This window comes from Thalassophryne amazonica, chromosome 9, assembly GCF_902500255.1.
Source record: "Thalassophryne amazonica chromosome 9, fThaAma1.1, whole genome shotgun sequence".
Classification (NCBI taxonomy): domain Eukaryota; kingdom Metazoa; phylum Chordata; class Actinopteri; order Batrachoidiformes; family Batrachoididae; genus Thalassophryne; species Thalassophryne amazonica.
In genome coordinates, this window is record NC_047111.1 from 61541066 (window position 1) to 61564779 (window position 23714).

At 39.4% G+C, this 23714-nt stretch overlaps 1 protein-coding gene, 1 long non-coding RNA gene and 4 other non-coding genes across 7 annotated transcripts in view; 5 read left to right on the forward strand and 1 right to left on the reverse strand.

Annotated features, from left to right (window-relative positions):
• The first annotated feature begins 3349 nt into the window (after positions 1-3349).
• LOC117517249 lies at positions 3350-12929 on the forward strand. The gene is made up of 6 exons (XR_004562685.1): positions 3350-3583; positions 5144-5460; positions 5651-5699; positions 5894-5976; positions 7317-7370; positions 10168-12929. It is a non-coding gene; the product is annotated as an uncharacterized LOC117517249 (long non-coding RNA).
• Positions 4881-4952, forward strand: LOC117518022. Its single transcript, XR_004562893.1, has one exon. It is a non-coding gene; the product is annotated as a small nucleolar RNA SNORD49 (small nucleolar RNA).
• On the forward strand, positions 5503-5577 carry LOC117518023. The gene has a single exon (XR_004562894.1). It is a non-coding gene; the product is annotated as a small nucleolar RNA SNORD49 (small nucleolar RNA).
• Positions 5743-5816, forward strand: LOC117518027. The gene has a single exon (XR_004562897.1). It is a non-coding gene; the product is annotated as a small nucleolar RNA SNORD65 (small nucleolar RNA).
• On the forward strand, positions 10019-10092 carry LOC117518025. Its single transcript, XR_004562896.1, has one exon. It is a non-coding gene; the product is annotated as a small nucleolar RNA SNORD65 (small nucleolar RNA).
• Positions 12930-13516: 587 nt separating the features above from the next.
• Positions 13517-23714, reverse strand: part of nsrp1 (nuclear speckle splicing regulatory protein 1) — a 39302-nt gene continuing 29104 nt past the window's right edge. Inside the window, exons 1-7 of one of the 2 annotated variants that reach the window (XM_034178193.1) lie at positions 21327-21361; positions 19820-19910; positions 18406-18462; positions 18159-18287; positions 17581-17788; positions 15075-15177; positions 13517-14607 (exon numbers count right to left, since the gene is read on the reverse strand). In XM_034178193.1, the coding sequence (XP_034034084.1) occupies positions 13896-14607; positions 15075-15177; positions 17581-17788; positions 18159-18287; positions 18406-18462; positions 19820-19910; positions 21327-21346 (1320 nt within the window). In that variant the 5' untranslated portion in view covers positions 21347-21361 and the 3' untranslated portion in view covers positions 13517-13895. Of the gene's footprint in view, positions 14608-15074; positions 15178-17580; positions 17789-18158; positions 18288-18405; positions 18463-19819; positions 19911-21326; positions 21362-23714 lie in introns of those variants that run through there. The other variant, XM_034178194.1, reaches the window with a different exon arrangement.

A 23714-nucleotide genomic window follows, 5' to 3' on the forward strand; every position in this document is an offset into this window, starting at 1 on the left:
GCAAAGTGATGAATGTGTGTGTTCGGTGATCCACCAAAGCTGAATCACTCTTCACAAATAGAATTTTCAGTTTTGTAAATAAACATTTATTTGTAAAAATCCACACACAAGTTTCAAATCAGAAATTTGTGTTTGTGGATCACAATGCACATGTACAAATCAAAGGATATTTGTAAATCACCCTCTGTGCATTTGCAAGTATTAACGAGACAAATTTAACTCCATACTCCAAAAATTTAGGTTTCCTAAATATTTATTATGGCCACTCTTAAAACTTCACTTATCTTTATAATTTTATTACTAGTAAATTTGAGAATTGATTTAGATAAGATATACTTATTATCTCACAGGAATATATCACAATTATCTGGGAACTACTTTTGCACAGGAATTCAACAAGCACGTCGGCCGCAGCCGCGCACTAACACAGAATATACAGAAGCTGTATATCATTGTTCGGCAATCATTCTAAGTGAAGTGTGTGTGCATTGATACCACATTTTAGAGAAGCACGGGTGACTAAAGCATATACCTTGGTATTTATAAAGCAATTTACTATATATTGTTCATTTCAACGACATTTTGTGGAGCCCCTCCAACTTTTACCCCAAAAATTTCCTGGCGCCGCCACTGTATCTGTTAAATTTAAGAAATGAATAAATTATAATAGGGCATCACGGTGGGATTGTGGTTAGCACTGTTGCCTCGCAGCGAGAAGGTCGTAGGTTCAATTCCCATGGCCTTTCTGTGTGGAGTTTGCATGTTCTCCCCGTGTTTGCGTGGGTTTCCTCCGGGTGCTCCGGTTTCCTCCCACATCCAAAGACATGCGGGTTAGGTGGATTGGAATCTTTAAAATTGTCCTTAGGTGTGTGTGTGGGTGTGTCTGTGTTTGTTTGTCTGTTTGTGGCCCTGTGACAGACTGGCGTCCTGTCCTGGGTGTACCCCACCTTGCGCCCTATAACTGCTGGGATAGGCTCCAGCCCCCCGCGACCCTTAATTGGACTAAGTGGTAGAAGATGAATGAATGAATGAATGAATTATAATAGGTAAGAAGCAGCAGTGGCCACCAGGACTTTGTGATAAGCAAAAAAGCTTAATTAAACACAAAATGCATTTTATCACATAAGTAATTCTGATTTCTATCAGTCAGTCTCATTTCTAAATGGATACTGATATGATGATTAGCAAGTATATTATTATCCTATTAACTTATTTTATTGGGTGACTTTAATCTCCCGTCTATTGATCGGGCCTTGAAGTCTCCCTTCCTCTAATCATACTATCAACAATGGCCATCGATTTTATGAGTGTTTTATATCTCTAAGGTTGAAGCAGTTGGTGGAGCCAACATTCATCCTTTCCCAAAATGTTTTGGACATTATAGTCACATCTAAGATGACAGAATTGCTGATATTCAGATATGGTGGAAGCTGTGCAGCATCAAATCTCTGGGGGTTCACGGGACTGATAGCCTGACCTGGTCCCTGCATACTTTCTTCCTCATTAAAAACGCCTACCAATGCCTACATCTTTTGAGGATACTGAAAAAGCTCCACTTCAGTCCATCAGTCCTCACCACCTTCTACAGGGGAAGAACCATCGAAAGTGTATTAAGAAGCGGCATCTGTCTTTGGCATGAGAGCAGCAGCACCTTATGAAAAAGGTCCCCGAGGAGGCTGGTGAGGTCAGGTGAGAGGACTTTTGGGGTCATGCTGCCACCTATTGGGGATCTGGCCAAATAACACCAGACATAGAGCATATTTACTCTACGTTGGGGCAAAAAAAAAAAATCTTTAGGGAATCAGAACACCCCTGTCACAACCTCTTCTCTCTCCAGACGGAACCCCAACCTGGGCTGCAGGTCTGCGCAGTTCTCTTACAGTTTCATTCCAACTGCAATCAGATTATTGAACAGCATAAAACTGTAAATACAGCCATCTAAAGATTAGATTAGATTAGATAGAACTTTATTAATCCCTTGGGAAGACTCCCTCAGGGAAACTGAGGTTCCAGCAGCTTTGAATAGCACACAGGGTAAGAAGCACACAGAGCATCAAAAGTGAAAGCAAAAAAAAAAAAAAAAAAAAAAATCAGTTTGTCTTCCTGTTCTAAAACAAAACTGTGCAATATGTGTGCAATTATTTTGCATGCATGTGTATGTATGTATGTATATGTATATATGCATATGCATGTGTGTTCCAATCCACCTAACCTGCATGTCTTTTGATGTGGGAAGAAGCCGAAGCACCTGGTAGAGGTGGGCTGATTGATCCTAATATAATAATATCAATACCAACACTGGATCATTCAATATCAATACCAACACTGGTATTGATATTGAATGATCCTCGTGTAAAAAGATCGATACTCAAGCTTTTTTTTTTCCTCCCCCGCAGGCACTGACTGCTGCGCATGCAAATTCATCAAAGTCTACTCTCTGTCTATAAGAGCAGTGCTGCGCTGTGTCACACAACACGGAGCAGCGCAGCCTTGTATTGTGGTTTGTCGGCCCTCTACCTCAGGAGATTTTGTTTTAAGTTGTGTTGAGTGATATTTTTTAAACAAAAATGTTGATTGTGATAATAAAGTATTTTGTTGTCACGTACGTTTGGTGAAATTCTATCCTAGGTCTTTTGGATCCTTTGGATCTATGAAGCTTAGATATGAAAAAGTATCGGTATCAATATCGGCGATACTGGGCCTGTATTTACTTGGTATCGGATCAATACCAAAATTCCCGGTATCGCCCACCTGGAGAGACCCCATGCAAACACGGGGAGAACACACAAGCTCCACACAGAAAGGCCACAGGTGGGAATCAATCCCGTGACCTTCTCGCTGTGAGGCAACAGTGCTTTAATCATTTAGAGATACTTTAGAAACTCAAATTTTAATCTTGGAATTCTAACTCAGAATAGCTAAACTTTGTCAGTTGTCATTGTTTTAATTTAAAATAACGATTTACTAACTCTGGATTTTATGGATTTTTCTAATAATTTGCATCTATTCATATAAAGTTGTTTCTTTTTATTTGTAGTTATAAGAGAAGTAAGTAGAAGTAAAGTAAAGTAAAGTAAGTAAAGTGTGAAGTAAAGTATAAAATAACTAATTAATGATAAATCAGATCAGAATACCTTTAATCCCAAGGGGAAATTACATCATGTTGTTGTGTTTATTTGAGTCGTAAAAAAACAAGTAACGGTCATTATGAGGAAAAACAGACTGGGTTTAGACATTTTTAACGTTAAAACAAATGTATTAAAAAAAAAAAGAAGTGACGTCATATTGTGGCGACGCTGAGGCTTTAAATAGGTTTGTGTTTCCGTCGCGCTTTCTTTTGGTCTCCGTGTGTCGACGGAGTTGTTTGGTGTGGAGCTGTAATTGTTTTGTGTACTAATTAGATTTTTGTACAGACTGTTCCATGTGCAATTTTTTTAAAGTTTACTTGCAGTTTGTGTTTGCTGAAATGTTCCTTTTGCAAGTTTGTGACGTTTTTAAACCGCAAACCGCGTCTTCTCGGCGCCTCGAGCACGTGGCGAGAAGTAAGAAGAATGAATAGAGAGAAAAAAAACCCTGATTTTTGGTGAGTTTTAATTTAGTTTCGCCGTTCAGATTGTGGTACTCTCTTCCGTTTTTAACAATTATTTCTATAAAACCCGATAACACTGTCAAACAATAAACAAGCCATAAAATAGTAAAACTTTATCTTTGATCTTTGTTGTATTTCCATCATAAGCTTGATTATTCAGGGGATTGGTCTTCCCATCACAACATACATTTGTATTAAATATATGTTTGGTATCAAGGACAGTATAAACTTTTGTCAAAAGTGCAGTTTTTCATCTGTTAAATAGTTAAGATAAATTTAAATAATGGCTGTTATTGGTAATATTTTTTTAATATTTATTTTTAGGCCAGGTGCATCAGGCCCTTATTTTGTTATTATGGAAGAAAGGAGGGGAGGGAGCAGCAAAGCTACTTTTTAATCACAATTTTGATGTACTAGTGTAGGATCACTTGTAATTTTGTGGAGTTTTTTGGTAAAAAACAAAAACTCACTTGATTTTGAAAGATATCACAAGGTTTTAAAAAAAAATTGCCATTTTTTTTCTTCATATTCTAAGGATCCAAAATCCAAGATGGCATCCAAAATGTCCTCCATTTAGCAATAATGCATTATCTTTAACACACAAGATATAATTGCAGAGTATCTTAATATATGTTTTGTAACACAAGGAAACCAGTGGATTCATCAAATTACGTAATTACATAAAGTAACAGTATATGAAAGGGTTGAGTTTCTTGTTTTAAAACTGTTGAAGTCTAAGGTTTTAAAAACATACTGGACTCACGCCATTCCAACTCATAGAAACTGCATAATTTATCACCTTGAAAAATGACAGCTATCTACTTTACAAACACTACCCAATCTAGAGCCCGTGGATCCCCCAGGCAATGCGCTAGTAGTTGGATAATCTGTTGTACTGCTCATCTGACAACGCAAAATCTGAAATCCAGTTTTTGACTTGTTAGATGAAGACTCTGCCATGTTGGTTAATATACAGTGAGGCAAATAAGTATTTGATCCACTGATCTTGCAGATTTTCCCACCTACAAGGAATGGAGAGATCTTTAAAATTTGTTATAGGTACACTGCAACTGAGAGGCAGAATTAAAAAAAAAAAAAAAATCACATCGCATGTTTTTAAAATAATTTGCATTTTATTGCAGCCAAAATGACACCCAATTTTTATGTTTAAATCATATTCTAACAGAATCAGGTGAGTTTGCTTTTACCAAAAAAAAAAATAATTTTCTTTCAAGACAAATGTGCCTACACTATACCTAAGATTTTGCGTGTCTGGCATTTGTGCTGCTGTAGCCATGATGAAAAGTGTGAATAGGAAGTGCCGTCTGATGCGACAACTGACGACGTTTCTTTCTCACTGTTCTGAGTCTGCAGGACTGCTGGATTGTCTCATAGTTAGTGGGGCAAAAACTGGTACATGCTGTCAACACAAACTTTGATGTTTTTGTTTATCTGTGACAGATGTTGCTTTGTCAAGATTGTGATTGAAAGTGATTTGCTTTTGTTTTCCTATTACCTCTGATTGAATTGTTAATCTCTCATATTCTTTTTCAGATGATGTAAAATGTAATCCCATGACAGTCTGCTCTGTAAGACTGATTCTGTCAGATCACAGAAGCTAAGCAGTGTGGGGCCTGGTTAGTACCTGGATGTGATACCTTGTCGCAACACCAGGTCCTCTGTGTGTTTCTCTGGGTGTAACTGAAGTTGCATCAGGAAGGGCATCTGGCATAAAACATGTGGCAAATACCAATGCATATCTGGCTGCATCTGCTGTGGTGGCCCCAAAGAAAAGGAAGTGGCAGACTGGACAACAAAATAAGGTGTGATGCCATGAAGTTACCAGTGGAGACCTGGTGTTTGGCTGACAGGTCAGTTATGCTATAATTGAAAGTGTGCACAGGTGGATTTTGTGCAATGATGAAAATTTGGAGTAGGAAGTGCCGTCAGATGCGACAACTGATGATGGTTGATCCACATTTCTGAGTCTTTAAAATCCTAGCTTTTGACTTGCTATCCCCTTTCGGCACATTAACATTTTCCGTTTGTGTTCTGCTACAGGTGAATGCTGCTGTGGACTAAAGCTCGACTGAAGACTTAGTTTACACAGGTACAATGACACCATTTAGTCTAAGAATGGAAAGTTGTTTCTGTTGTGATGAAACCCAAACTGAAATAGCTGGAATTACCGGCAGATTGTTCAGTGGTGAATTGTAGAATTCTGAGTATGCAGTGACTGATGGCATGGTGCAAAGGAACAGGATCATGGCTACTTTTTTGACCTGACCTTTGTTCTTTCTGAAGGATGAGCTGATATGATGGCATCCTCTGGAAAGAGTGCAACTCTTCTTACTGGGCATCTGCTGCTACAGGTCCCCTCACCTACTGTAAGTTATTTTAAGTCTTTGTTCAAGGAAGAAGCCCTTCACATTAGAGCAGCGGTATACCTTAACACCAAATCAGTAATTTCAAACTTGCACACTGGCTTCTGCCTTCACATGAAAGTGACATTGCAACACAACCCTTACAGACATTATTAAGAAGGCGGGGACAAGTGAAAATGTGTCTAAAAAATATAATTCAGGATGGGGTTGCTGGAGGTCACCTATTCACTTATCATTTGAGTGGAGGACAAGTAGACCTCAGAGAAAAAGCCAAACATCAGATTTATACAGCTGTCTGGGAGCATATTTGACATTTTTGTTAGAGCAGCCATTAAACGTGTATCATGCTGCCGTCTAGTTACCTTCATTTGGATTGGTAATTGCCATTGTGCATAGTTCAGCATTGCCATAAAATAGACTTCTTGCCCATTTAAGCCCCATGTGGCAGTATAGCGGCAAGTTGTCTTGTGTCGCTGTAAAATGGCCACAATGAACACCAGTGGCAGATGATTGCTTTGGCTCCCTCTATGGTAGCTAATGTGATCAAGGAGTGATTTAGGTTTGGGGGGGGGGGGGGGGGTGCTGTTAGAGTTCCCTCTGTTGGACAGACTATGTAATGATACACTTCCAACAGCCAAGGTGTTATCTGCATTGTTTGGTAGTTTTCATAACGGCAAAAGTTACAGCAATATAGATGTTTGTAAAAGCCTCATATCAGCCAACTCATATTTTACTTTGGCTCTATTGTACACTTTCTCTGAACTAGTGTGAGACAGGAAATTTACTAACAGCTCAAATTATGTGGAAAACATTAGCCTTTGTTAAGGAGCAACTAATATGAAATTTCAGCCGCATAATACACCAACTAACATAACACAAGGGTCTTTTCGCAACGGAAATGGGGCTTTTGTTGGGCTTCTTGAAGTCAGTGCAGCAGGTTTGGTGTGGATCCACATGTTAACTTGACTGGTTTTATACCAGTTTCCCTTCGCCATGTAACCCCAGATGTACAGACACAGGTGGCCTTGAATCTGAAGCCTTCTCTTTTGAAAGCAAGCGTGCTTACAACTTGTACAGCGTGCTGCCTTTTTTGCAGTCGTGACCTAGTATGTGAGATTTTGTTGAATGTTCCGATGATACTAAACTGATTCATTTGAATTTATTTCTGAAGATAATCTGGTGTGTGTACTTCAAAATGAGTATTAATAATTTTGGCCAAGACTGTAGGAAGTGCCTTCAGATTTGACAAGTTCTGTAATAGTTTTGTTGGTCTTTAGTTTCAGTTTGTAGAATTTGATTTTGAAGCTGTACCTAATATTTCATTTTCACCCATTTAATTACAGGTTTGACTCGGTCATCAGTCTGTTTTGATGTCTGCTGTTGAGGACTTTATACAGGTAACTTGCAGCTGCTGTTCTTATGAGTTTAGTTATTGTAACATGTGGTCTTCAATGCCAGGATCAGACTACGCAAGACTAGTTTTGACAGTTGGTTGACAGCTTATATTGTCATCAGTGCTACTTGATCAAAACCTTCTTGTAGAACCTGAATGACGACTGTTGGGAGCGCGGGTGATAAATTCTTAAGTCATTGTAGGTTGTAGCACAATGAATCAGTAGGCAGAACAGTGATGGAAGTTTTCTGGGTCTTTACTTACATGGCTAACATGTCTGGGTTATTTTTGACAGTATGTCAGAATCCATTAATGCTCCATAACTAAACAGTTGGTGGCGGTAATGCAGCATGTTGGTTTGCAAAAGGGTGATTTATTTTTTTTCCTTGCCTGTGTCAGATTGTCTGTGGTCTGTCTTCACGTTTGTATTTGTAAAATGGTTTGTAAATGTCAGACATCACAATGGATATTACACTCAACAAAAATATAAACGCAACACTTTTGGTTTTGCTCCCATTTTGTATGAGATGAACTCAAAGATCTAAAACTTTTTCCACATACACAATATCACCATTTCCCTCAAATATTGTTCACAAACCAGTTGAAATCTGTGATAGTGAGCACTTCTCCTTTGCTGAGATAATCCATCCCACCTCACAGGTGTGCCATACCAAGATGCTGATTAGACACCATGATTAGTGCACATGTGTGCCTTAGAGTGCCCACAATAAAAGGCCACTCTGAAAGATGCAGTTTTATCACACAGCACAATGCCACAGATGTTGCAAGATTTGAGGGAGCGTGCAATTGGCATGCTGACAGCAGGAATGTCAACCAGAGCTGTTGCTCGTGTATTGAATGTTCATGTCTCTACCATAAGCTGTCTCCAAAGGCGTTTCAGAGAATTTGGCAGTACATCCAACCAGCCTCACAACCGCAGACCACGTGTAACCACACCAGCCCAGGACCTCCACATCCAGCATGTTCACCTCCAAGATCGTCTGAGACCAGCCACTCGGACAGCTGCTGGAACAATCGGTTTGCATAACCAAAGAATTTCTGCACAAACTGTCAGAAACCGTCTCAGGGAAGCTCATCTGCATGCTCGTCGTCCTCATCGGGGTCTCGACCTGACTCCAGTTCGTTGTCGTAACCGACTTGAGTGGGCAAATGCTCACATTCGCTGGCGTTTGGCACGTTGGAGAGGTGTTCTCTTCACGGATGATGCGAAGGAGATGTGTTGCACTGCATGAGGCAAATGGTGGTCCCACCAGATACTGCTGGTATCCCCCCCCAGTAAAACAAAACTGCACCTTTCAGAGTGGCCTTTTATTGTGGACAGTCTAAGGCACACCTGTGCACTAATCATGGTGTCTAATCAGCATCTTGGTATGGCACACCTGTGAGGTGGGATGGATTATCTCAGCAAAGGAGAAGTGCTCACTATCACAGATTTCAACTGGTTTGTGAACAATATTTGAGGGAAATGGTGATATTGTGTATGTGGAAAAAGTTTTAGATCTTTGAGTTCATCTCATACAAAATGGGAGCAAAACCAAAAGTGTTGCGTTTATATTTTTGTTGAGTATATGTCTCAACCTCTTCATTTCCTGGTCTGAGACTGAAAGATAATGTGCCGCCGCTTGTCCACACAGCAGCGAATGAGAGGTGCTGTTAACAGATTTTAAAGATTTTGCGTCGTGTTGCACTAAATCAGCAAGTCTTTGAACTTATGTTTTTGATGGAATTTGTCTGTTGATATTAGTTATTTCACACAAATCAAATGTTTTTTTGGGATGAATTTACTTCAAACTGTCTCCATGCAAATGTGATGTTTGCCTGCTAAATCTGCATTTTATGGTTTCTTTTGTTACATGGGTGACATATTCATGTAGAGGAAAATGATACATATTTAACATGCTCATAGAAATCAGATATTGATGTGAGCATTTGTGCGCCGTTTTGCATAATACAAAGTTGCGAGTATCCCAGTAATGTAATTTGAACCCAAATTGTTCCTGCAAACTTAAAGTGATATTGGTGAGTTAATGAACCAGTAGATGCAGCTTTACTTCTCTCAAATTTTGTTTATTTTAAGACATCAGTTTTTATAAAAGCACAAAATGCTGAAGTCAGATTTTTAGATAAATGTACAAAGAGAACAGGAACAGTCCAATGTCACTATGTGGTCTTATCAAATAGTAATGACACTATTCTAATCCATTGAGAGTGAGTGTATTGTAGTTTTGTCATCTTGCCAATATGGTATCATCACAATATGAGTTGTGTGAAGACAGTTTCCTTGGGGTGGAAAGATTGACCTGACAAACAAAAATTTAAATTTTGAGGTGGGTAAATAGACCTGAAAACACACCAGAATGCATCTGAGACTTCAATTTTTTTTTTTTTTCTTGGAGGGGATCCCCAGTCAGGGACTTGACAAAAAAATTTTTAGGTCCCCACCCACCCCCCATTGCTCACTTTCATTACTGTAAAAATGTATTGATATGACAGTTTCCTTGAGGGTTTTGCATCTGCAAAGCTTTGCAAAACACATTAAAGGAAAATGCTGGAATTATTTTCAACCTGGGTTCTACTTTAATAACCTGTCAGGATGATTTTGGTCTGATCCTTGTTTAAAAAGCTGCACTGTTGTGATGAAACCTAAACTGAAATAGCTGGAATTACCGGCAGATTGTTCAGTGGTGATGCTTGGTTTTCTGAACGTTACTCCGCAGCAATGCGTTGTATGCTTAAAAAAAAAAAAGTTTGCTGACACTCTATTTCTATTTCTCCAACAGATGTTCAGGTGACCGGGATGTGCTCGGTCAGTGCTCAACAGTTTACATGGTGAGACCTCTGTTGCCCGACACCTTTTTGACAGAACTCTGCAGCGTTGTTGCTGAAAGCACCAGTCTTCATTCTTCGGTGAAGCATGGAACTACCATGGCATTTTTGGCGTCAGATGAAAAAGTGGCACTTGATTTGAAGAAAAAGATCAAATATATACATAAACTAGCTTATACTATATTAAATTATCCAAGGTAAAAGTTTGTGTGGTCAAAATCCTATGTGACTGAGTCAACACTTCTATATAGAGAAGTGCCATACCATGGCTTACAGATCGTCTTCTGGCTAAAGTTGTCTGTTTCTTCCGGGACGGATCACTTGGAAATGCTCAGTAAGATGGTTAATGATTTACCATTTTGGGGATGGAAACAGCTGAATTCCACTTGGGAGTGTTTAAATTAGATGTGTTGACAGTCTTCAGACAAATGTCTTGTAATTATAGAAGTTATTTGTATGAATGCTGAGCTGTTTGAAAATAAAAGGTTGTCTTGCAGAAGTCCTTTGAAGGTTTTTGTTGGGTTGGGAGGGTATGATGAAATAGATTTATATGAACTGGTAACTCGAGCACAAGACAGACTCTTCTATGCATGGTAAATTAATGCAAGCAAAAATTTGTCCCATTTGAGTACTTATATTTTATAGTCATACATTGGCTTCGTGGCCAAGTGGTTAATGTGCTTGGTTTCAGTGCAGAAGGTTCCGGGTTCAAATCCCACCCCTGCCACATTTCTCCATGTAATGTGGAGTTGCATCAGGAATGGCATCCAGCGTAAAACCTGTGCCAATTCAACATGCAGATCCACCTTGGATTTGCTGTGGTGACCAGGAGTGCAAATAAGGGAGCGGCCGAAGGGACTTACTTTTTACATTTGCTTGGTATCCACTAGAGAACGGCTATTTGAGTTCCTGCAAAAATCTAGTTCTAGGTTTTCTTGGTTGGTGCAGTTTCTATTTGCGGTCAATAAGAAGTGAAACTTGTGGAAAGTCGGTGGTTTCCATCACACTGTACTAACTTGTATAAAATCAAATTCAGTCAAAACAGGTTTTACACTGTATATCCTGAACTGTTACCATGACAGGACATGGGACTAACTGACAAATGTCCATTTTTAGCCAAGGCCAAAACATGGGCATTGGGTATTGCGAAGACCTTGCGTCCATCCATCTGTCTGTGCTCAGCACAAGTCCAGTCCTATTATTGCCAGGGTCTTCAAATTTACAGGGAGCATTCTTGAGACACAGACCAGACAAATTCAAAGATGGCTAACCTTGACCTATACTAAGGGGTTACAAGGTCATATTCTTTCGACACACTTTCATTGATTACATGCTCATATGGCCAAGGGTATTTTAGCATGTCATATTTACATTGTACAACACATACAGTAGGTAAGTAGAATTTAGTCCTTTGGGGGTATGAAATGATTGCACTTTAGACTGAGTTAAGAGCATATTGCAGTCAGACTGAATTTAAAGCTTAAATTCAAATGGCAATGAGTGACATGTTACTGATTCAGAAAGACAATGGGAAAACCTCCAAATGTCAACAACTGAAAGAGGTCACCCATTAAATCAGATTTGCACATAAGCTCTGCAAAATTTCCCTGCATTGTCAATCATTTTAAGTGACTTCTGAATCACTAGTTCTGAACTACATGACAAATAACAGAAGACAGTCTTCTTTAATAATTACTACATACAACAAAGTCCCCATCCATTCCAATTGAATGTCTTCATGTCCACATTAATTACTGGATATGATAAAAACTCACTCATTTACAAATCACTTGCCAGTTTCCATTAAACTGTTAAAATCATATAATCAGCCATAACTTAATGACCCACCACAGAAACGTCCAATTAGGCTCATTGTTCATCTTAGGGAGATTCTTTATGATTGACCTTGGTCTTCAAACGTTCAGTCAAGGTCAAAGTTGACCAGAAAAATTAGTATTCTGTATTTAAATCTGATGCATGGAAGTGGCATATTGGTCCTAGAACACAGTTAACATTTTATGGTCACAGTTCAAATTTCAAGGTTAAACAAAACATGAAAAATGCATAATCAATTAAGATCCAACTTGAATTTCACCATTCTGGAAGTGCCATTTTGGTCAATAATGACTTGAAATCTTCAAGTAAAACCACTTGCGGGAGATTGTTGGCATCACACCAAAACCTTTCAGAAAATGTTTCATCCAACTTGAATTTTGCCGTTCTGATTTTTAAATGGACCCACTTGCTGGATATTGTTGGCTTCATGCCAGAACTCAAACATTTGATCTAACTTGAATTTTGCCATTTTGAAGTTCCAGTCAACATTTATTTCATAGTTTGACGTCAAAAGTAATTATGTTGGCAGAGGTCCATGCACTATCTGAGCACAGTTCCAGTTTAAAGATGTTTTTCTGTTCATTTCCTTCAGGACAAAACAATTTTAATCTGTCCAGTATTAAGTTACAACTTTTGACACCATCACAGGCTAACCAGCTACATAACAGTAGGAGTGAGCCAATGTCCTAAAACTGCTTCTTGTCACCACTACCACTATGGTTTGGTAGGATGCAGAGAATCCATATGAACATAATTGTGTGCATGTTTAGAGTGCATCTGCAACGTATGCAGTGCTTCACTTGTTTCACATTTTGTATTACAGCCTTATTCCAAAAAGTAGAAAATTAATTCCTCCCTCTTCAAAAATTTACTCGCAACACCCCATAATGACAAAAAACCATCCCCACAGCATGATGCTGCCACCACGCTTCACTGTAGGGATGATACCTGGCGTTCACCCTAAAGAGTTCAATCTGTGTCTCATTAGAGCAGAGAACTTTGTTTCTTATGGTCTGAGAGTACCTCAGGTGCATTTTGGCAAACTCCAGGTGGGCTGCCATGTACCTTTTACTTAGGAATGGCTTCTTGTGTGGCCACTCTACCATACAGGCCTCATTGATGGATTACTAAAGAGATTGTTGTCCTTCTGGAAGGTGCTGGAGTCTATCCCAGCAGTCATAGGACATGAGGTGGGGTGCAGCCTGTAGGAGGACAGTCTGTCGCATGAGCACAACTCAAAATTTTTATTTTTTTTTTAAATTTGCAAAAATCTAAAAATTTTGAGGAACAAAAATGAATTTCATCCATTTTGGAATGAGGCTGTAATACAACAAAATGTGGAAAAAGTGAAGCGCTGTGTCTTAATTTTCTGCACTTGGGTGGATTAACCCCAAAGTGCATATTCATGACGGCAGACGTGCTAAGTTGACAATACGGTCCATTTCACACATTTGACAGATGCAACTCTGTGCAGTTAGTAAATCAGCATGCAGGTGTATTTGTGCGTGCAATGATGCTTGTGCACATTTTTACACAAGCATACCTTTAGTAAATCAGGCCCTGACTGTATAATCAGTCATTCTGAAGTTTATTTACACTTACTGAGATAAACATGCTAACAGGCACTTCAAATGACATTTTCGCCAAATCAATGACAACCAGAAGTGGTTTACTTTGAGGGTTTTTGCTTTCGCTGTATATAGTGGACTGATTAAAACTCTTTGTCCCGAATGAAATGTACCCAAAAACATCTAAAAACAAAAAATAAAAGACGAAGATGAAAAAACACTAGGGTTCCTCTTAAAACCTGTGTGCTTTTTGGAGACTTGTGTGGTTTGTTTGGGTCTCAGTCCTCCTCCTTTTCGATGTAGCTCTTAGAGGAAGAGCGGGCCATTTGCCGGGCAAGGTATCGATCTCTGGCTGAAGTCACAGTCTGATCCGTGCTCCGCTTGGCAAACTTAGTTATGTTCTCTGCTACTGTTCTCTCTACACCTCCTTTCTCCTTTGTTTTCTTTCTGCCTCCTTCCTTTTCTGTGTGATTTTCTTCATTCTGTGTTGCCTTTTCCTTCTCCTTGTCCTTTAATCTCTTCTCTTCAACCTGACCTTTATCTTTACGCTTTTCTTCCTCTGAATTCCTCCTCTTCTCTCTTTCCCCATCCTTGTCCCTCTCTCTCTCTTTGGAACTCCTCTCCCTCTTTTTATGCTTGTCCTCTCTTCCTCTGTCTTTCCTTCTGTCCCTGTCATCTCTTCTTCCCCCATGCCTCTCATCCCTTTCCCTGTCTCTCCTTCGGTCCCTCACTCTGTCTCTCTCACGATCTTTGTGGCTTTTCCTGTCTCTCTCCCTCCTTTTGTCACCGTCTTCACTGCTCGATGAAGGTGACCGCTGTCTGTATTGCCGTTTGCTGTGGGCGGAGCCTCCTCCAGGCTTGCTAAACTCACACTTTTGCTCAGGCGCTTCTTCACTGTCACTTCCTGAACTAGCTACGTTGTCACGGGCTGCAGGTGAGAGAACAGGTGATGTCCTCTCTGTGGGTTTTGAAATGGTTGAATCCTGGGTTCTGTGAAAACAGGAGGAGACACAATCAGTCACATTATCCCAATAGGGTTTTTTTTTTTTTTTTTAAAGCATGTTCCTTTTTTATGGAGCAGCATGGTAGCTTAGTGGTTAGCACTGTAGCCTCACAGCAAGAAGGTCATGGGATCGATTCCCACCTGTGGCCTTTCTGTGTGGAGTTTGCATGCTGTCCTCGTGTTTGCGTGGGTGCTCCAGCTTCCTCCCACATCCAAAGACATGCAGGTTAGGTGAATTGGAAACTTTAAATTGTCCATAAGTGTGTGTGCAGATGTGAACGTGTTTGTCTATGTGACCCTGTGACAAACTGGCGTCCTGTCTGGGGTGTACCCCCTCTCATGCCCTGTGACTGCTGGGATAGTTCCAGCACCACCGTGACCCTTAACTGGAGTAAGTGGTTGAAGATAGGTGTGTGTTTTATGAGTGAGGGATAAATGTGGATGCATTACTGACTTGTTTGCTGTCCGATCTGGTATTGCTTCTTCGCCTACAGTCTGATTTAGCAGGTGTCTGTAAAAGCCGCTCAGATCTCTCTGTTTCTTAACGTCCAAAGCAGCTGCATAAAAACAAAATCACATAAGTATTCATCAAATTTTGGATTCCACAAAGTCTTCATCCTGTCCTGTAATCTGAAAAAAAAAAACATAAGTTTGTCTACATGTCATTCATTGATCTTTATCACATTCCAAATTGACTTATCTCTCATGCTGTGACTCTATGAGGTGAAGCAGTACAGTGACGTTCTGTATTTTTTCCATGTGTGGTTACTTTCATTACATTTAATGGTTGTTTCCAACTTAATTTTCTTGTCTAAACAAGCAGAGTGTACATACATTGTGAACACACCCAACATGTCTAATTACTGCATAGGATTCCACTTGATTTGTCATGAGAGCATCATGCTTCATTAAAAGAAGTATGATACTAATCGTCTGTTAACCCTAATCCAGGTCATTACTAAAACTCAATGAAGTGTAAATATTTTAGTATCAGATGAGTAAATGATTGGAGTGTCCATCCCTAATTGAAGCACAGCAATCACCTGACTGACACCTTTCTGACTGAGACTCAGCGTCTCCAACTATGAAACTAATTTCAGAGCATTAACGTGACATGTTACTTTTACAATCAAAATGCCCAGGCAGGTAAAAGACATTATTCTGAATTTGATCTTCTCTGTGTGACTGTTTTAGCTGCTCCCATTGAGTCACCACAGCAGACCCGATGTGGATCTTCACTTTGATTTGGCACATTTATGCTGGCTGGTCCTCCAGACAAAACCCCATATGCACAAAAAAAAAGGGGCATAAGTAGTCTTTGAACACCAACCTTCTTCATGGTTCCCACTATTATTTCCTGAATTTATTGTGTACATGAAGTGATGGTTGTCCCATTGATTCTAGGTTTTTGCTTAAACACGATCATGTGTTTTTCACGTGTTGACAATGCTTAAAAAGCTGATCACCCACTCGCTTAAAGTGTCTGGATTTTACTGTGAGCAACCTGGAAATGACTGAATTACTTAAAATGACAATGAAACAGTTCAATTCTGACCCAAGTGGTTTAGGTGTTGCAGTGGCTCAATAACAGCTTAGTTCAATTCAAGCTGTTTCATTGTTACTTATACATGTTAAAGCAGCACTGACATGCAATTTTTAAAATGGATTATTTTACCTCTCAACATCTAGAACCTCATTGTTTTGGATCTACACAGCAATGAGTGACAGATTTATTCTGCTATTGAATATCAGTTCAAATAAGTTTAATTGAATATTGCTCAATAAATTAACCATGAATTGCAGTGCAGTTTTAAATGTTGCGTAATTTTGTCCTCACTGTGGCTTGACTTCTGTCATGAATGAAAAGTTGTAATGGAAATGAGTACAATTTTTTTCCTGCTACCATGACTTTCACTGTGTAAATGTATAAAATAAATATGGATTATTTGCTCTACTCATCCTTAAAATTGTGCTCAAAATGCTGTATTTGGTACCTCATTTTCAAAAAAATTTTCCTGTTGATTTTTTTTTTTTAGCTGTCTCCACCTTGTTTTACCTTAAACCCTAGGACACAAATCACAAAAGGGTTTTTATAAAAAGGTAGATGTGAACGCTGAAGAGACAAAGAATGCATCTGATGAACACTGGGACCGTTGTGACACTAATATAATTGCAGAAAAGACTGCTTTTAAAATAAGTTATTTTTTCTTCTTGTTGGTGGCGGGACAAAGCAGCAGCTTCCTCCAGCTCAAACTGAGAAATGCACCCGGAGCAGACAAACACTGACGCCCTTCTTTAAAAACACGGTGTTTAATCACAAGCAATTTCAGCGAAATTAAAGTATTTCCAGACGTCGTCTTCCAAAACAAGGGTGACTTATGTGGAAAAAAGTTTGATAGGCTGTGATGATGAATCCGGCTGAAAAGACGCAACAAGTCGATTAAAAGACTTTACTCTGTGTGCCGCTATATAAAGTTCTAGCTTCTGCTGCTACATTGATTACCTCCTTACTTCCAGCATGGGAGCATGGTGAATGAGTGGTTAACACTGTTGCCTCATAACAAGAAGGTTGTGATCGCTTCCCACTTTGTCCTTTCTGTGTAGAGTTTGCATGTTCTCCCCATGTCTGCATGGATTCCCCCAGCTTCCTCCCACTTCTGAAGACATGCAAGTTAGGTGAATTGGAATCTTTACAGTGACAGGGGTGTGAATGTGTATTTTGTCTGTCTACATGTGGCCCTGGGACAGGCTGGTAGAGGGGTGGCCTGTCCATGGTATTCCCTGCCTCTCGCCCAGTTACTGCTGGGATAGGTTCCAGCCCTGTGAGGCTTAACTGGAATAAGCGGGTTCAGAAAATATTTGATGACTTCCTCTGTGGAAACTGATTCTGCTGCTGTCCAAATGACAGATCTTTGCTCATCTTAGAAAAGTTCCATGACCACTAATGTAAAATAACTGACCTTCAAGCGCCGCCTCTCGTCTCTCCCTCTCCTCTGCCTCCATCCGCTCCTGCAGTTTCTGTTTGTAGGCAGAAGTGACGTAAGCCTCCTTATCTGCAAATTTCTCTCCCTCTGCCTCCCTTTCCTTCTGAATTTTGCGGTCATCTCTTCGTTCTTGTTCTTTTTTTCGGTCCTCTGCTGCTTTCATCAAGTGAGGGATGTATTTCGACTGTAACATACAGGAAAACACATTTCTGAGAGAGGTTTAAATTTGTGTTTTTCTCACCACAATGGATGGTAGCCAATGAGATGACATTGTCTAACAGTGACGTGAAATTACTGCAGCCACTGCTTTTATGATTCCAAGTTGCTGGAATACAGCCCAAGATACAAAAAACAAGGGGTTTTAAAATGAAAAATAAATAAACAGGTTAGCTCATAACAGGTGAGGTGGAGAGCACATTCTTTCTCATTTTGAGATGTTAGACTCAGCTTTGGGAAAGGCCTGTAAGGCTGACACATTTAAAGAGATGAGCTTTTCCACATTTGCAGAATCAGAAATCAAACTGTTAACACAAGCGCAACATATACGAGGTTACCTTTTTCTCAGCTCCTCCCAGGACTTTCCTGTTGCTCTCATGTCTCTGTTTTACGATGTCATCATAGACAGCATCATAGTCATACACAGTGCTGTCCTGTTCGAGGGCTTTCTGCATCTCCAGTTGAGTCTTTACACCCACAAACAGACAGAAAGACAAAAAGCAGAGAAATTCAAACAGTAGCTTTCAAAAAATAACACCAACATATGAAATGGATTGATGTCACAAAGTGTTTTCCATCTCCTACCTGCTTCATTGTTCTCTTTTTGAGGGATTCTCTTTGCAGAACTTCCCCAAATGGAGACTGTGGAACATAAAATGACTTCAGTGGATTTGGTGACATGCTGCCACTAAAAACATGAAAATACAGTAAAACTCCCATATAAGGGATTCAGGTGGACCAGCAAATTTTGTCCATTATAATCGAAATCCGTTATATGTATAAAACGGACAAAATCCATTATACGCATGTAACGCATTAGTTACAGTCAGGAACAATCTACGGGGAATTCTGAATCAGGACTTGCCTCATTTAATGACTGGGTCAAACTTCATCTGAAAGAAGATAAATGCCTGCTTTAAATAAGCGCCATACATTATGTGCAATAAAAAGATTACATTTGGACAAGTCACCCTTTTTTCTAAGTCTGCTGTGGAGTGGTACCTTAAAATCATAAAGCCTGATTTATGCTTCTGTAGCTCTGTAATTCTGTGGCCGTGCAATGAAGTTGACATGCATGTTAATCTTTTAGAGCTCTCCGTTGCGTTTCTATGCAATTTGCCACAAGGAACGGTGGCTTTTTCTGGATTAATTTGTCCCTCAATACTTTAGACAATCATCAACCTCCAAACCAACTATAAGGTGTACAGTTTCCTCCATGAATTGCAGGTCATTTGAGCATCTTTTAACAGGTCCATGTTGTAAAGCTGGTCATATTTTGCAGACTTTTCTGCCAAAAGTATTTGATCCATGATCTAAATTAAATCAGTGTACTCACTGCAAAGATGTTTAAAATATGACAGGAGAGGAAGGAGTGACACCAGAAAATCACAGCCTTTTGCTGTCTGTCATTTAGCAGGTGCCCAGGTTCATAGCCCCACAGACAGGCTGTGATTTAAAGCTCCTTGGTTTGCCACACCCAGGTATATGTATGAAATTTAACACATTACAGTGCAGGCAACAAGCAATATTTTGTTAATAATCACCGGCCTTGAATTACGCCCTGCCTCGTTTAGGCACCGGGTCTGAGCAGAGTTTGAAAAAATAAACAGCCAATCTTTTAATCACGGAAATATCACTGTCCTCGAATTGGCGGGTGTCAGTGCTGAACCTCATTTCATACCTCTGTTACTGGACACGTTCAGAATGTTCTGTCCGGTGTATGTGAGGGGTTATTAATGAAAATGCATTGCGAATGGACAGGATGTTTTATCCAATGTGAGCAAAAATCCCTTATATAAAATCTGGTATATACAGTGTTTATTACATGGAAAACCATTCAAAAGCACTGACTTTTGCTTTTATCTGGTTTAGGCAAGTATTACTGTAAATCTTTTACAGAAATGTCTATATTTTGCATATCATCCTGACCTATGCACTGGTGATTGACAAGATACACACAATGCTGCGCTAGTTATGAAAGTTACAAATATGCACACACCTCATTGTCCGAGTCATCAGCAAACACAGAAGGTTTTTGCAGGTTTGTTGTTTTAATCAGCCCTTTCTTCTGTGGTAAGAGCAGCCCATATCTGTGGACAATGAGAAAATAAAGCATTCCTTAAACAGAAACCTGAACATTTCTTCATTTCGGCTCTACATCCATTTCACAGTATAGTGGGCTTAAAATTGTGCGCCACACTCTGCTAGACTTGGTTTTATGAGGATCCTGAGTTGCTGTTCAGTTCAAAGAACTTCCAGCTCTGATACCAGGTGGGGAGATTACCCACCAGTAGTCATCTGTAATGTATCGTTGTGTTGGCTTGTAAAAATCATATTGTAAGGAAAACACAAAACTGCATCAAGCACATTGCTCTAGCCAGTACAATTCCAAAAGCTACAAATTAAAACATTGTGTGTGATTCTTTTGAGGCTCAGGCATGTTGAAGCCCAGGAGAACTATATCTTCCCTGACATTGTGCTTCTCTGCATCAGTGTTTAATTGCAGCACCCATGGCACACTCCCTCCGCGTAAATCTTATCATTTGCACTAAATGGAGCCACAACTAAAAATTATTTTCATAATCAATTAATGTGTTGATATTTTCCTTGATTAATCTTGACGATAAAATGCCAGAAATGTCATCATAATCACTTCCTCCATTTTGTTTTCTTTCATTGTCAGTTGGTTGGCTAAGGGTGGCAAAGTGACTTAGTGATTAGCATGGTTGCCTAACAGCGATAAGGTTGTGGGATCGCTTCCCATCAGGTCCTTTCTGTGTGGAGTTTGTATGGGTTCCCTTGGGGTGCTCCAGCTTCATCCCCCTTCTAAAGACATGCATGTAAGGTGAACTGGAAACTTTAAACTGACCGTAGGTGTGAATATTGTCTTTCTATATATGGACCTGCGATAGGCTGGCGTCCCGTCCAGGGTGTACCCCACAAAATGCCCTATGACTGCTGGGATGTGACCCTTGTGACTGGTGTAAGCAGGTATAGAAAATGAATGAATGGTTGACTAATACAGAAGTGTGTGTAGACTGTTCTCATAAACAATTGCATCTAAAGGCAGCCAATCAAAGCAATAAGCATTCTTAAACATTCTTGAATCATTAAAACAAGCAAACAAAAAACAGATGTGACTATATGCTCTGTACCAAATAAAATAAAGTTGACATTTCACAACCATACAGGAGCTAAACTATAAAACACAAAAACGCCAGGGGAACAAAAAATAACTTAAAAATATGACGTTAGCAAACTCACACACAAAAAAACCGCCAGGGGGAAAAATTAACTTAAAAATGTCAAGTTAGCAAACAAGCTTAGCACGAATGACGCTAACCTAGCATAATAATACTAACTAATTTCCGGACCACGTTTATAAATTACATTTGCTGCAGCTTAACAGTTTCTTTAACCATAGCGATAACATTAAATAAACGAAGCAGTCCTTTGTTAACTAAACGGTGTCACTGTCACAATAAGTTAGCACGTTAGCATCTTACTGCTTTGCGGGGAAAGCCATCTTGTTTTCCTACTCGCTGCTGCGTTGCCAGATACATTTTAAAACAAGCATTTAACTTTAACCAGTTTTTAATTATTTTATTCTCTAGTGTCATTTATAATCCAATAATAATAATGCAATGAGGAAGAATACTATTCAGTGACTCCAGTCATTTTGGATTTTATGGCCGCAGGAATTAACATTTAGTAGCAAAACAATTAGCATGAAGTGATGCACGTATGTGAAAAATCCAAAAATCATGGGGAAAATGTGTTCTGGTGCTCTTTAAGAGATCCAGAGTTTAAACTTGATTAAAAAAGTGATTAACTACTAAAATAGCCATGAGTTAATAAAGGCTTTTTAGATAGGTTACACACTATTTTTACAAGTCGCAATGCAAGTCACAATAAAAAAAAGTATATAATTTGTATCCTTTTTTTTGTTTACTGGTGCAAATTTGGTACAACTGGTGCAAATTAGAAAATTTCTTCCACAATAATCACAAATAATGATTTGATGTCCGTTGACTGGACATTTACAGATGTATTTTCATACTTTAAGATGTATTTCTGGTACATTTTGATTTTTTTTTCTTCAAAATTAAATATGCTTTATTAACAGGAAGTGCTAACTCAAACAGTGGGGCAGGTAGCCCGGCAACCGGCCGGCTATGGCCTCCATTTTGGAGTGAGATTTCCCACTTCTAAATGGTCTAAAGCGCTCGCCATATCAACGTGTGGCAGATGCATGGGCTGACATCAGCGTCTCGGCCGTCAACCAATCACAGGCTAGGAAAGAGAGGCCAGTATCTGGTCCAATTCAGGGCCGGTTGTCGGGCTATGGGGCAGGCGGCTGGTTGTTGCTTTTCTTTGTAGTTTCTGTTGGGAGCAATAAGACTGGGGTCCCTCCACCACCCCAAATGGTTAGAGATGCAAATGCGACATGGTTAGATATGGATATGAGATACGGTCCGGAGTTTTGCACCTCACATTTCATTTGGACCTTGACCTTCAAAATGACCTTGATTTTAGACATTGAGATATGTGATTTTTGAGGGAAAACATTGTTAGCTTGTTAAGATAACTTCTCCAGTGCTGTAACAGATTAAAAAAAAATGATGTGGTGTCAGGATCTTGTACGAGTATTTTTGTTTGTTAGTTTTCTCTCTCATAGTGCAGCAGATAACAGAATATTTGCAGAGGAATCCTTCAAATCCGGTTACAAGCACCAAAGTTTGACTGTGTATACCTTTTGGTACATATTTTAGAAAAATAATGTTAGCCGTTTGAATTTTCAATAGGGGGCAAAGTAGGGGTCAATTGAAGAATTGCATAGGGGTAAAAAAAAAGTTCCTTATCATATTGAAAGCTATACCACATTATGTGTCTGATCACAAAGATTCCAAAAAGGTATAGTTTGGACTATCTGTGACTGAATGTTATGGAGTTATGGGGTAAAAACAGCAAGCATGGCGACAAAGGTCAGTTTCAGTTTGTACAGGGGATAAAAGTTAAAGTTGCTCCAATTATGGTAAAACATGATGCAAATTATTGGTTGAGTTAATAGGTTCTTAAAAAGGAATAGTTTGCACCATGTGTCATGCTTAGTTATGATGTTATGGGGTAACATATGTCACATGTCATAGAATCCAATGGACGTTGACATTGTTTGACCTTTACTTTGGAGACCAAACATTCAGCACATTCAGAACTATTCCATTTGTTAATCCTATTAGTTCAACCAATAATTTGCACCACATTTTACCAAAACTGGAGCAACTTTAACTTTTGACCCCTGTACTGACCTTTGTCACCATTCTTGTTGTTTTTACCCCATAACTCCAGAACATTCAGTCACAGATAGTCCAAACTATACCTTTTTGGAATCATTATCACCAGACACATAATGTAGTATCACTTTCAATATGATTGGAACATTTTTAAATTTTGACCCCTGTGCAATTCTTCAAATGACCCCTACTTGGCCCCCTATTGAAAATTCAAATGGCTAAAGTTATTTTTCTACAATATGTACCAAAAGGTATACACAGTCAGATTTTTGTGCTTGTAACCATCCACCCATTTTCTGTACCTGCTTACTCCAGTTCCCATCATTCATTGGGTATCTATCACAGGGCCACATATAAACAGGCAAATGCATTCACACCTACGGTCAGTGTCAAAGTTCCCATATAACCTTGCATGTCTTAGAAAGTGGGAGGAAGTCGGTGCACCCGGAGGAAATCCACATGAACATGGGGAGAACATCCAAATGCCACAAAGAAAGGCCCAGGCGGGAAGCAGTCCCATGACCTTCTAGCTGTAAGGCATCAGTGCTAACCATGAACCCTTTAGTGGTCAACTCAACCGTTTGGTGGAGCAATTGATAT